This window comes from Manis pentadactyla, chromosome 10, assembly GCF_030020395.1.
Source record: "Manis pentadactyla isolate mManPen7 chromosome 10, mManPen7.hap1, whole genome shotgun sequence".
Taxonomy (NCBI): Eukaryota; Metazoa; Chordata; class Mammalia; order Pholidota; family Manidae; genus Manis; species Manis pentadactyla.
This window is the reverse complement of record NC_080028.1, coordinates 8,306,260-8,318,644: the sequence shown is the minus strand read 5'-3', so window position 1 is coordinate 8,318,644 and position 12,385 is coordinate 8,306,260. Positions and strand designations below refer to the sequence as shown.

General features: G+C 41.5%; 1 protein-coding gene across 3 annotated transcripts in view; it reads left to right on the top strand.

Moving 5' to 3' along the window:
• TNRC6B (trinucleotide repeat containing adaptor 6B) overlaps window positions 1-12,385 on the top strand; it is a 282,415-nt gene that overhangs the window by 81,093 nt on the left and 188,937 nt on the right. For all 3 annotated transcript variants that reach the window (XM_057486340.1, XM_057486341.1, XM_036931424.2), the window contains exon 3: window positions 9,639-9,725. In XM_057486340.1, coding sequence (XP_057342323.1) covers window positions 9,639-9,725 — 87 coding nt within the window. The remainder of the gene's footprint in view (window positions 1-9,638; window positions 9,726-12,385) is intronic.

Here is a 12,385-nt window from a genome sequence, read left to right as displayed (position 1 = left end):
TATCCCCTCCTCTTTTATTTTTTGGAAAACTTTAAGGAGAATGGGTATTATGTCTTCCCTGTATGTCTGATAAAATTCCGAGGTAAATCCATCTGGCCCGGGGGTTTTGTTCTTTGGTAGTTTTTTGATTACCTCTTCAATTTCGTTGCTGGTAATTGGTCTGTTTAGATTTTCTGTTTCTTTTTGGGTCAGTCTTGGAAGGTTGTATTTTTCTAGGAAGTTGTCCATTTCTCCTAGGTTTCCCAGCTTGTTAGCATATAGGTTTTCATAGTAGTCTCTAATAATTCTTTGTATTTCTGCGGGATCTGTCGTGATTTTTCCTTTCTCATTTCTGATACTGTTGATTTGTGTTGACTCTCTTTTCCTCTTAATAAGTCTGGCTAGAGGCTTATCTATTTTGTTTATTTTCTCGAAGAACCAGCTCTTGGTTTCATTGATTTTTGCTATTGTTTTATTCTTCTCAATTTTATTTATTTCTTCTCTGATCTTTATTATGTCCCTCCTTCTGCTGACCTTAGGCCTCATTTGTTCTTCTTTTTCCAATTTCGATAGTTGTGACATTAGACCGTTCATTTGGGATTGCTCTTCCTTTTTTAAATATGCTTGGAGTGCTATATACTTTCCTCTTAAGACTGCTTTTGCTGTGTCCCACAGAAGTTGGGGCTTAGTGTTGTTGTTGTCATTTGTTTCCATATATTGCTGGATCTCCATTTTGATTTGGTCATTGATCCATTGATTATTTAGGAGCGTGTTGTTTAGCCTCCATGTGTTTGTGAGCCTTTTTGCTTTCTTTGAACAGTTTATTTCTAGTTTAATGCCTTTGTGGTCTGAAAAGTTGGTTGGTAGGATTTCAATCTTTCGGAATTTACTGAGGCTCTTTTTGTGTCCTAGTATGTGGTCTATTCTGGAGAATGTTCCATGTGCACTTGAGAAGAACGTGTATCCTGTTGCTTTTGGATGTAGAGTTCTGTAGATGTCTATTAGGTCCATCTGTTCTAGTGTGTTGTTCAGTGCCTCTGTGTCCTTACTTATTTTCTGTCTGGTGGATCTGTCCTTTGGAGTGAGTGGTGTGTTGAAGTCTCCTAGAATGAATGCATTGCATTCTATTTCCTCCTTTAGTTCTGTTAATATTTGTTTCAGGTATGTTGGTGCTCCTGTATTGGGTGCATATATATTTATAATGGTTATATCCTCTTGATGGACTGAGCCCTTTATCATTATGTAATGTCCTTCTTTGTCTTTTGTTACTTTCTTTATTTTGAAGTCTGTTTTGTCTGATACCAGAATTGCAACACCTGCTTTCTTCTCTCTGTTGTTTGCTTGAAATATCTTTTTCCATCCCTTGACTTTAAGTCTGTGCGCGTCTTTGGGTTTGAGGTGAGTCTCTTGTAAGCAGCATATGGATGGATCTTGCTTTTTGCTTTTTTATCCATTCTATTACTCTGTGTCTTTTGATTGGTGCATTCAGTCCATTTACATTTAGGGTGATTATTGAAAGGTATGAATTTATTGCCATTGCAGGCTTTAAGTTTGTGGTTACCAAAGGTTTAGGGTTAGCTTCTTTACTGTCTTACTGTCTAACTTAACTCGCTTGTTGAGCTATTATAAACACAGTCTGATGATTCTTTATTTCTCTCCCTTCTTATTCCTCCTCCTCCCTTCTTCATATGTTGGGTGTTTTGTTGTGTGCTCTTTTTAGGAGTGCTCCATCTAGAGCAGTCCCTGTAGGATGCCCTGTAGAGGTGGTTTGTGGGAGGCAAATTCCCTCAACTTTTGCTTGTCTGGGAATTGTTTAATCCCTCCTTCATATTTAAATGATATTCGTGCTGGATACAGTAGTCTTGGTTCGAGGCCCTTCTGTTTCATTGCATTAAGTATATCATGCCATTCTCTTCTGGCCTGTAGGGTTTCTGTTGAGAAGTCTGATGATAGCCTGATGGGTTTTCCTTTGTAGGTAACCTTTTTTTTCTCTCTGGCTGCCTGTAATACTTTGTCCTTGTCTTTGATCTTTGCCATTTTAATTATTATGTGTCTTGGTGTTGCCCTCCTTGGATCCCTTGTCATGGGAGTTCTGTGTACCTCTGTGGTCTGAGAGGCCATTTCTTCCCCTAGTTTGGGGAAATTTTCAGCAATTATTTCTTCAAAGACATTTTCTATCCCCTTTTCTCTCTCTACTTCTTCTGGAATACCTATGATTCTTATATTATTCCTTTTAGATTGATCACTCAGCTCTCTTAAAATTCTTTCATTCCTGGAGATCCTTTTATCTCTCTCTGCATCAGCTTCTCTGCGTTCCTGTTCTCTGTTTTCTAGTCCATTAATGGTCTCTTGCATCTCGTCCATTCTGTTTTGAAGTCCTTCCAGAGCTTGTTTTATTTCTGAATTCTCCTTCCTTAGTTCTTGCATATTTCTCTGCAAGTCCATCAGCATGGTTATGACTTTTGTTTTGAATTCTTTTTCAGGTAGACTGGCTAAATCTATCTCCCCAGGTTCCTTCTCAGGGGAAGATGTAGCAGATGCCGAAGCTGTCTGGGTTAGTCTTGTCTGGATCATATTTTTTTGCCTTTTCATGTTGACAGGTGCTATTGACTGTCAGCTGGGAGGGCCAAAATTTTCACTTGCTACTGGCCTTTCTTTACAGGGACAACTGCGACCCCTAGTGGCTTGTGTTGGGTAATTGCGTGTAGAGTGGGTCTTTGTGTCTTGCCTGGCCGGAAGGGAGAAATTTCCCTTTCTGTGGGCGGAATTTGTCTCAGGCTGCTTCTCTGCTTTCGCAGTGCTCGGTGGGGTAATGGATGGGGGGGCTGCTTGACTGTTTGCCTCCGTGAGGGGTCTCAGAGCTGTTGCCCAGGGGGTTAGTGCACCCGGTTTTCCCTGTAATTTCCAGCTGCTGTACTGTGACCTGGGTTGTTTCCGTCAAGCTGTTAAGTCCCTGTCCCTTTAAGACTTTCAAAAAGCCCCCGCTTTTCTTTGTCACAGGGGCATCAGCTTCAGCACCCGCTCAGAGGTCTTACTCCCTGTTCCCCCAGTATCCAGGGCCCCCTGGGCATGTACTGTGTCTGCGCTCTGGCCCGGATGGCTGGGGCTGGGTGTTCGGCAGCCCTGGGCTCCGTCTTCCTCCCGCTCTGCCTGCTCTTCTCCCGCCGGGAGCTGGGGGGAGGGGCGCTCGGCTCCCGCGGGGCCGGGGCTTGTATCTTACCCCTTTCACCAGTCGCTGGGTTCTCGCTGGTGTAGCTGCAGTCTGGCCACTGTCCTGCGTCTTCTGGTCTCTCTTTTAGGGCTAGTTGTGTTTGTTGTATTTTCAAAAGTATATATGTTTTTGGGAGGAGATTCCCACTGTCCTACTCACGCCGCCATGTTGGCTCCGCCCCCAGGCTCTCTGAACTTTTCCTTCTTGTATCTTTCCTGTTGCCCCTTCTCCCGGACTCTCGTGGCAGAATTTCTTTCTCATCTGTGTTCTTGGAGCACCTGCTATTATTACTGTAATAAAGCATTCATTATTTTATGTGAGAATTATTTATTCATATCTCCTTTACTAGTGTATAAACTTTTGAGACCTCTTGAAAAGGACCCGTTTTTAGTGCCTGTTGGCTGCTCCTGGACACCTTGCTGAGTGCTATACATGTATTATTTAGTTTAATCTTTGTAACTCCTCCTCCTGACTGATTTTATGGATGAAAATAATGAACATTAGAAAGTTAAGTATCTTGCCCAAGATCACACAGCTAATAAATGACAAAGAAAAATGAATCTGCTCCTTTAAAGCCAAAGCTCATTCTAGTGCACCACACTAGTCCAGCACCATCTGGGAGCCTGTGAATATTTATTGAATTGATATTGCAATTTGAATAAAAAGAACTTTAGTTGATTACTTCAGTTATTCTTACATAGAAATTTATTGACTACCTATTAAATGCCAGGTACACAATTTTAATCTCTGAATGCAGAGATTAATGAGAGAATTGTCTCATATTAAAGAGTTCATTGTCTAATAGAGGAGGTATCTTTATAAGCAAATAAGTCCAATAATGTTACAGATCCTATAATAGAATTCAGACAGGATCCACTGGAGACACAGAAGAAGGAATCGTTGGCAGGTCTGCTTAGAGATGAGCCAGGAAATAATGTATAAAGATATCTTGAATGTCGATGGGGTATTCTCTGGAGGAGTCCCAGGGGAGGGAGAAGTAGGGAAAAGAGGGAGTAGTATGAAAAAAAACATGAAAACTTGAAACAATGTGGCATATTTGTGAAGTTGTATTTTATAATGGCTAGATAGAGGGAACCAAGAGGCCTGGGCAATGATGTGGAGAGACAGGTGTGGATACTGGAGGGCTTTGAGAATATTAACATATTTGCCAATTTTTAGAGAAGGCCTGGCACAGATGCTGTGTGCCATTACTCATATTTGGTCATTAACATTTGTTGAGCCCTGTCTGTATGTGACTGCCAGGTTAAGACTATTGGTCACTGACCACATTTGGCAAAGTGGTGACAGCTCTGAGGTGAAATGATGTGCTGAAGCAGAAATCACATGCTCATGTTATCACATCATCTGTGACAGCTTTACCACCACTTGTTCACCCCTCCCATTGATTTTCACAGAAGTGGACTTTGTCTTGAATTTTTCATCACTGTTAGCATCGATACACTGGGCCCTTGTCACTTCCCCAGGGGAAGCCCTAGCTTAACCGTATAGTTTTGCATTGCCTATTTTATTCTCCTGACATTCTCATAACTATCAAAAGGACAGTAAAACTGATTTAGACCCTTAAGTACAACATGGATGGACCTAGAGGGTATCATGCGACGTGAAATAAGCCAGGCAGAGAAAGACAAATACCATATGATTTCACTTGTATATGGAATCTAAAAACAAAACTAAACAATGAACAAAACAGCAGTAGACTCAAAGGCACTGAGAAGTGACTGGTGGTTACCGTGGGGGAGGGGACTAAAGAGGCACAAAATCTCAATATTATTACAAGTTGGTCACAGGGATGGAAGTGCAGCATGGAGAATATAGTCAGTGGTTCTGTAGCATCTTTTTATGTTGACAAATAGTAACTGTACTAGATGGGGTATGGATTTAATAATGTGTTTAACTGTTGAATTACTGTGTTGTGTAGTTGAAACCAATATAATACTGTATATCAACTATACTTCAATTTTAAAAATGTTTTTTTAAACTGACTTAGGCCCTTAGACACATCTGTAAGCCATACCTCCAAACAAGAATGTCATCAAGGCTTTTTCAAGAGACACATTAAAAAATATTAAAGATAGCTCCAAAACAAAATTAATGAGAGCAAATTAAAGGACAAATGGAAAAACAGGTATTGATGTGGCATATAATAAGTAGGCAGATTATATGGCATTAATCAGGAAAGATTTTAGAAATAAAAATTGGTTGGCTAGTAGAAGGACAGAGATGTGGATTGGTGGTGAAAGGAAGGGATTTGAATGGGGTGTGGACTGCATACATAGAAATCAGCAGGTTGTGTGGAGAGAATAGAAAGATTTTCCTGAGTGGGGTACAGTGTGTGCAGTGGGAATAACTAGGAAAGGAGTTGAAAAGTTTATGAAGTAAAAGCATGTTATTAATATTACGGTAATGGAATAATTGGGGTGATAAAAATAATACAGAAAACTGAACTTCATTCTAAAAAGGATAAATTTCAGATATAAGTTGGAATTGAAGGGGTCCTGATAAAAAATATTCTCTTACTGCCCAAGTTCTGAACCAACAGTTAGAGGATGAAGGTATAAGGTAGGTGGACGTCAGTATTTCACTTTGATTACTAATAAAGTGACATAGGAGAACTGGTTTATCTTTAAGAGCAAAGTACTAAACTAGAACTCAAAAGCAGCACTGGCCTGGGACAGACCCACCTCCTGGAAGAAGGAAGAGCAGAGCAGACTAGGTACCCCCAGGGAAAAGGGGAGAGAGGGCTGGACTACTAAAGTCCAGTTTCTTCTTCCAGCTCACTGATCAGACAAGTCACTTCAGCCCTGACAACATGAATCAGGGGTATGTTCAGACCAGGAATAGTAAACTGATGCCCCATGTGGAAGAAAGTGTCAAGAGTGGGCAAGAGCTTTCTCTCCTAGCACATGCCAGCATTTGTTGCTTAGTGCACTGGTCTTAAGCAGTGACTCTAGGTCAGCTTCCCTTTGCACAGAGGTGGTTTTGAGACAGTCCTGCTCCCACTTCCATGAGGACAACCCTGTACTGCCAACCGCTGTTTTCTTGGGTATTCTCTTGGGAGTAGAGGGTAAAATAGATTTTTGTTCCCAGAAAAATTCTAAATGGATCAGAATAGTATATAAATTATATGAACTCCTAGACTAAGCAAAATCATTTCAGCACTGCCTCCATGGCCACTAAATTCAGAAAGTAAGCCTACCTCCAGCCCAAGAGCAGTCTTTCTGATAGAATTATGTTCTTGGAACACAGCTCTCAGTCTTGCCAAAGACTGTAGCAGAGACACATTGGTATCTGAGGGAGTGAAGGTGGGTGAGGTCCTCTTGGTGTGAGCCTCACCAGGATAGCCAGTTTGTCCTGCCAGGGTCCAGAGTCCATGACTTGGACACTTGCACCTAATTTGGAAAAATTTGCCAGTGGGAGGTTAATTTTGGAATTGTGCCTTTACCATATCTGGTAAAAACCCAACCAATGCATACTATCTTCTCTTTTAAAGATTAATATTTATAATGTCATCTCCTTTTTACAAAATTTAGGGATTTATCGTAGTGGCAGTCCCAATTTCCAGTTCCCTCCCTTCCTCTCTAAGTTCTCTGCATCCCTGCCTCCATTCCTTTCTTCTATGAAGTATAGTGACAAACTGCTTAATTTCCATTTCCCCTTTGAATTGCCTATGTAAGCCTAGCACAAACAATTTAAACACAGAACTTCACTAGTTTTGTAGCCCAAGTGCTGTTTGAAATTCAGCTGCTTTGCAGCTTAAGTGATCAGCAAATAATTGCTCTACTCACTAATATCTAAAAGGCCCATATGAAGAAAGCCTCTTTTCCCTAGAGTGTAATCTTTGCCTCCTCCATGCTTGCTTAGGATAAGCTGTGCCTGCATAATTCAAGATTGGGTAGCAGCCTTCTGTACTTTGAAACCACCCAAGCCTGCTAGTGCCCTATTCCCTTTGCTGAGGCCAGCACAGCTGGCATTTGCTTGCCTGGCCAGAATGGCCAGTTTATGCTGAGGCCAGTTGCATGGCTGACATTTAGATGAGCTTTTGTACCACCACTACCACCAACTGTGGCTTGTTTCTTTGCTGAAGCTGGCAAAACCCCCAAGAATTAGCTAAGGCTTTATGTGCCTGGTATATGCAGTCTTGTCTCTCAGAAACAGCCATTTACCTGAATGACAAGTTTGCTGTAACTATAGTTACCACTAAGGTCAAAATACAGTGTGGCCTATGGTTTATAAACTTCTAATTTGACCTCAATAGTTAGAAGCTAGTATATAACTGTAAAAACTCAGTGGCCCAATGTTAACTTCTAGAAGGTCAAAACACTTTGCCCCCTCAGTGAAAACCAAGGCTCAAAGTCCTGGCCCCAACAGAAGCCTCAGAAATTCTACATGTATTTTACCCCCCAGATTTTACTTCATGTGTATTTATCAAGACTCTATAGGCTCATGCACCAAATGATAGGGTCTTTGGGAGACCCAATAAATAGCACTCCTTTTCCCTTGAGTTCTATACCAATTGAGAAATAAAAGAACAGCTCATTTGGGGACCAAAATAACATCTCTATTACTAATAAAGCTATATTAGAGAATGTGGCTTTCACCTACAGGCAAGTGAACTTAATACTAAAACTTAGCATTCAACAGGCATACCTAGTCACAGGTAATTGTGAGGGGCCTGCATTTGTGGGCACAGAATACATGGTCCCTGGGGATTCCCAGCTGGCTTTCAAAAGAGAGAGGGGCTGAGCTCATACACCTGATTCCTCCTTCTGAGCTTACCGTTCAGGTAAGATCCTGTACCTCCTCTGGGGTAGTGTGTGTGGAGGTGGCGAAGAGCCAGGAGAGAAACCTCAGGGGAGGAGAAGAAGCCTTCCTCTTCTCTGGCGCATTCAAGTAGAAATGGCCTAGAAATAATTGAGGCATCTTTCTTGATCAGCTGTGGTGTGGCTTTCATACTTTATGAAATGCAATCTCCATGTCACTAAAGAAGAAATGAGAGCTTAAAGACATTTGTGGAGCAGTTTGCGTACCAAATCTTTCTAGATATGCTATTAAGTATTTGTGGTGGTGGATTTTTATTGAAGTATAGTTGATATACAATATATTGGTTTCAGGTGTACACAGAGTGATTCAGCAACGTTACTGAGTTTCTCCAGTGCTATGTCATTTTCTTAGAAAGAGCAGTTCTGTTTTTGCATAACTGTCATAAGCAGTTGCGGGACAAAAACAACTAGAGAAAGCCTGTTTGACTTGCTGAGAGTGTCAGTCAGATGTTTGACAGAGGCAATGGGCAGTGTGGGTTCATCGGGAGTGAGTGAATGAGGTTGATAAGAGAGCTGCCCCTGCACCAATTTTGCCATCCGTTCCCCACAGAACCTCATTAAGTGAGCACAGTAGATCTTGATACCTCTTTCCCACCCAACAGGGGAGAAAACAGGTTCCCAGAAGTGCCTTCTTGGGTTTAGGTCTTACAGCTGGTTATTGAGAAGCCCACACCAGGGACAGATTGCCAGGCCCCCAAGCTACTGCATACATAAAAGAGATTTCTCTGCCTGCAAAGAAGATACACTATCAAACATCTTTTTAGATTTCATTTCTGTAGCTATGATTCTTTTAAAGTATTTGGAAGATTTTAAAGTAGCTGCATCTGTATTACAATGGAGATTTGTGTCAGCTTGAGTAATTATTCCTCAAAATTAAGTATTTAATGAATTTATTTGAATGTTGCGTGAACTTTCATTAGTTTCCTTTTGGTACGTTTTAATTCATAAAATTTTAACAAAATTTTATTTGTCTCATTTTATTTTTAGAGGAAAATTACTACTTTTTATTGTCTTCCCCGGTGAATAGCCTGTTCTCATGTAAAAGTAAATTAACTGACATTTAGTTACTAAGCAAATTTTCTCCAGATAAAAAAATGGGATCAACCAATAGAGTGTACTTTAAACTGTTACAGAATACCATGAATAAATTATAAACATGAACATAAATTTTAAGCCCAAGAAACCCAGTCAGTTTTAATAGCCTAGCCTCATATCGAGGTAGTATGACCTGCCACAGCGTAACAACTGGTCCACTGCTTCCCTTAGGTGGGTGACCTTTTTGAAGGGTCAGTGTTCATACCATGTGAATTGCTGAAAGTCAAATAAAAAGAGGAAAGAAATCTAGAAGTGTTTAATACCCCAATGTCTTAAACGTTCCCTAACAATCCCCTAAGGTGAGGAAATTCCTTCCCAACCTCCTTCCCTCCTTTTCTTACCTAAGGTGCATGTATATATACATCTGTACACATGTACACACACACACACTTTCCTTAAAGTCATTGCTTCACAGTATCTGTGGTCTAAGAGACAGCTTCCATCTAATCTTTGAAAAGATGAAATTTCGTATTGAATGCCTCACCTATTTTTTTTCTTCTTACTTCTTTTAGGCAGTATTTGTGTTTCTGCAGAGTTTTGCACAGTCTGTTCCCATGCAAACCAATGAGGGAGAAGTTTCTGAAGAAAGCAGTTCCAAGGTTAGTGAATTACTAATGATGCAAACAGTTTGAGTAGAAATTAAACAGAGGCAGTGGATGAATAGAGTGGGTGTTTTGTTTTAGGTGAATTTAGAGATGAGATTGATTTAAATTCAAACCTGACGTAAGATTAAGGTTTTTCTCTTCTCAGTATCCATTTTTATTATGCTACATGACAGATTTAAAACAAATTTTACTGAACTCACAGAGAACTTTGTGATTTACTTATAGAATACTAGCATTTTATCTTTTAACATTTTATTTTGCGAATTATATATACTTACTTTAAAAATAAAAATAAATGAGAAGTAAGGAAGTGAAAGACCTATACCCTGAAAACTACAAGACACTCTTAAGAGAAATTAAAGAATATACCAATAAATGGAAACACATCCCATGCTCATGGATAGGAAGAATTAATATTGTCAAAATGGCCATCCTACCTAAAGCAATCTATGGATTCAATGCAATTCCTATCAAAATACCAACAGCATTCTTCAACAAACTAGAGAAAATCATTATAAAATTCATATGGGAAGGGGGCGGAAGATGGCGGCGTGAGTAGAGCAGCGGAAATCTCCTCCCAAAACAACATATATCTATGAAAATATAACAAAGACAACCCTTCCTAGAATAAAGACCAGAGGACACAGGACAATATCCAGACCACATCCACACCTGAGAGAACCCAGCGCCTCGCGAAGGGGGTGAGATACAAGCCCCGGCCCCGCGGGAGCCGAGCGCCCCTCCCCCCAGCTCCCGGCGGGAGAAGAGCAGGCAGAGCGGGAGGGAGACGGAGCCCAGGGCTGCCGAACACCCAGCCCCAGCCATCCGGGCCAGAGTGCAGGGCCCTCGATACTGGGAAAACAGGGCAGCAAGAACAGTGAGCAGGCACTGGAGGCTGGGCGACAGAGGACATAAGAAAAGCGCGCGACCATTTTTTTTTTTGCTTTTTTGCTGCTTTGTTTTGGCGAGCGCTTTTTGGAAGTCTTAAAGGGACAGGGACCCCAATATTAGGGAAACAGGGCAGAAAGACCGCTGAGCAGAGGCCTGAGGCTGGCACCGGAGAATAAAGAAAAACGAACGACCACCATTTTTTTTTTTTTAATTAAAAAATTTTTTTCTTGTTTTTTTTTTGTGGTCGTTGTTTTGTTTTGGCGGGTGCTTTTTGGAAGTCTTAAAGGGGCAGGGCGGGTCACTTAATCCAGAGGTAGGGAATCCGGGATCTCTGGGCACCCTAACCCCTGGGCTGCAGGGAGCAGGGAGGCCCCTTACGGAGATAAATAGCCTCCCAGCAGCTCCTGCTCCAACGCGACTCCACCATTTTGGAGTAGCTGCCCGAGCCAGGCCACGCCCACAGCAACAGCGGAGATTAACTCCATAGCAGCCGGGCAGGAAGCAGAAACCCTGTCTGCGCGCAGCTGCGCAGCACAAGCCACTAGAGGCCGCTGTTCTCCCAGGAGAGGAGGGCCACAAACCAACAAGAAGGGAAGTCCTTCCAGCCGTCACTCGTCCCAGTTCTGCAGACTATTCCTATCACCATGAAAAGGCAAAGCTACAGGCAGACAAAGATCACAGAGACAACACCAGAGAAGGAGACAGACCTAACCAGTCTTCCTGACAAAGAATTCAAAATAAGAATCATAAACATGCTGACAGAGATGCAGAGAAATACGCAAGAAAAATGGGATGAAGTCCGGAAAGAGATCACAGATGCCAGAAAGGAGATCGCAGAAATGAAACAAACTCTGGAAGGGTTTATAAGCAGAATGGATAGAATGCAAGAGGCCATTGATGGAATTGAAATCAGAGAACAGGAACGCATAGAAGCTGACATAGAGAGAGACAAAAGGATCTCCAGGAATGAAACAATATTAAGAGAACTGTGTGACCAATCTAAAAGGAACAATATCCGTATTATAGGGGTCCCAGAAGAAGAAGAGAGAGGCAAAGAGATGGAAAGTATCTTAGAAGAAATAATTGCTGAAAACTTCCCCACACTGGGGGAGGAAGTAATCAAACAGACCACGGAAATACACAGAACCCCCAACAGAAAGGATCCAAGAAGGGCAACACCAAGACACATAATAATTAAAATGGCAAAGATCAAGGACAAGGAAAGAGTGTTAAAGGCAGCTAGAGAGAAAAAGGTCACCTATAAAGGGAAACCCATCAGGCTAACGTCAGATTTCTCAACAGAAACCCTACAGGCCAGAAGAGAATGGCATGATATATTTAATACAATGAAACAGAAGGGCCTTGAACCAAGGATACTGTATCCAGCACGACTATCATTCAAATATGATGGTGGGATTAAACAATTCCCAGACAAACAAAAGCTGAGGGAATTTGCTTTCCACAAACCACCTCTACAGAACATCTTACAGGGACTGCTCTAGAAGGGAGCACTCCTAGAAAGAGCACAGCACAAAACACCCAACATATGAAGAATCGAGGAGGAGGAACAAGAAGGGAGAGAAGAAAAGAATCTCCAGACAGTGTATATAACAGCTCAATAAGCGAGCTAAGTTAGGCAGTAAGATACTAAAGAGGCTAACCTTGAACCTTTGGTAACCACGAATTTAAAGCCTGCAATGGCAATAAGTACATATCTTTCAATAGTCACCCTAAATGTTAATGGGTTGAATGCACCAATCAAA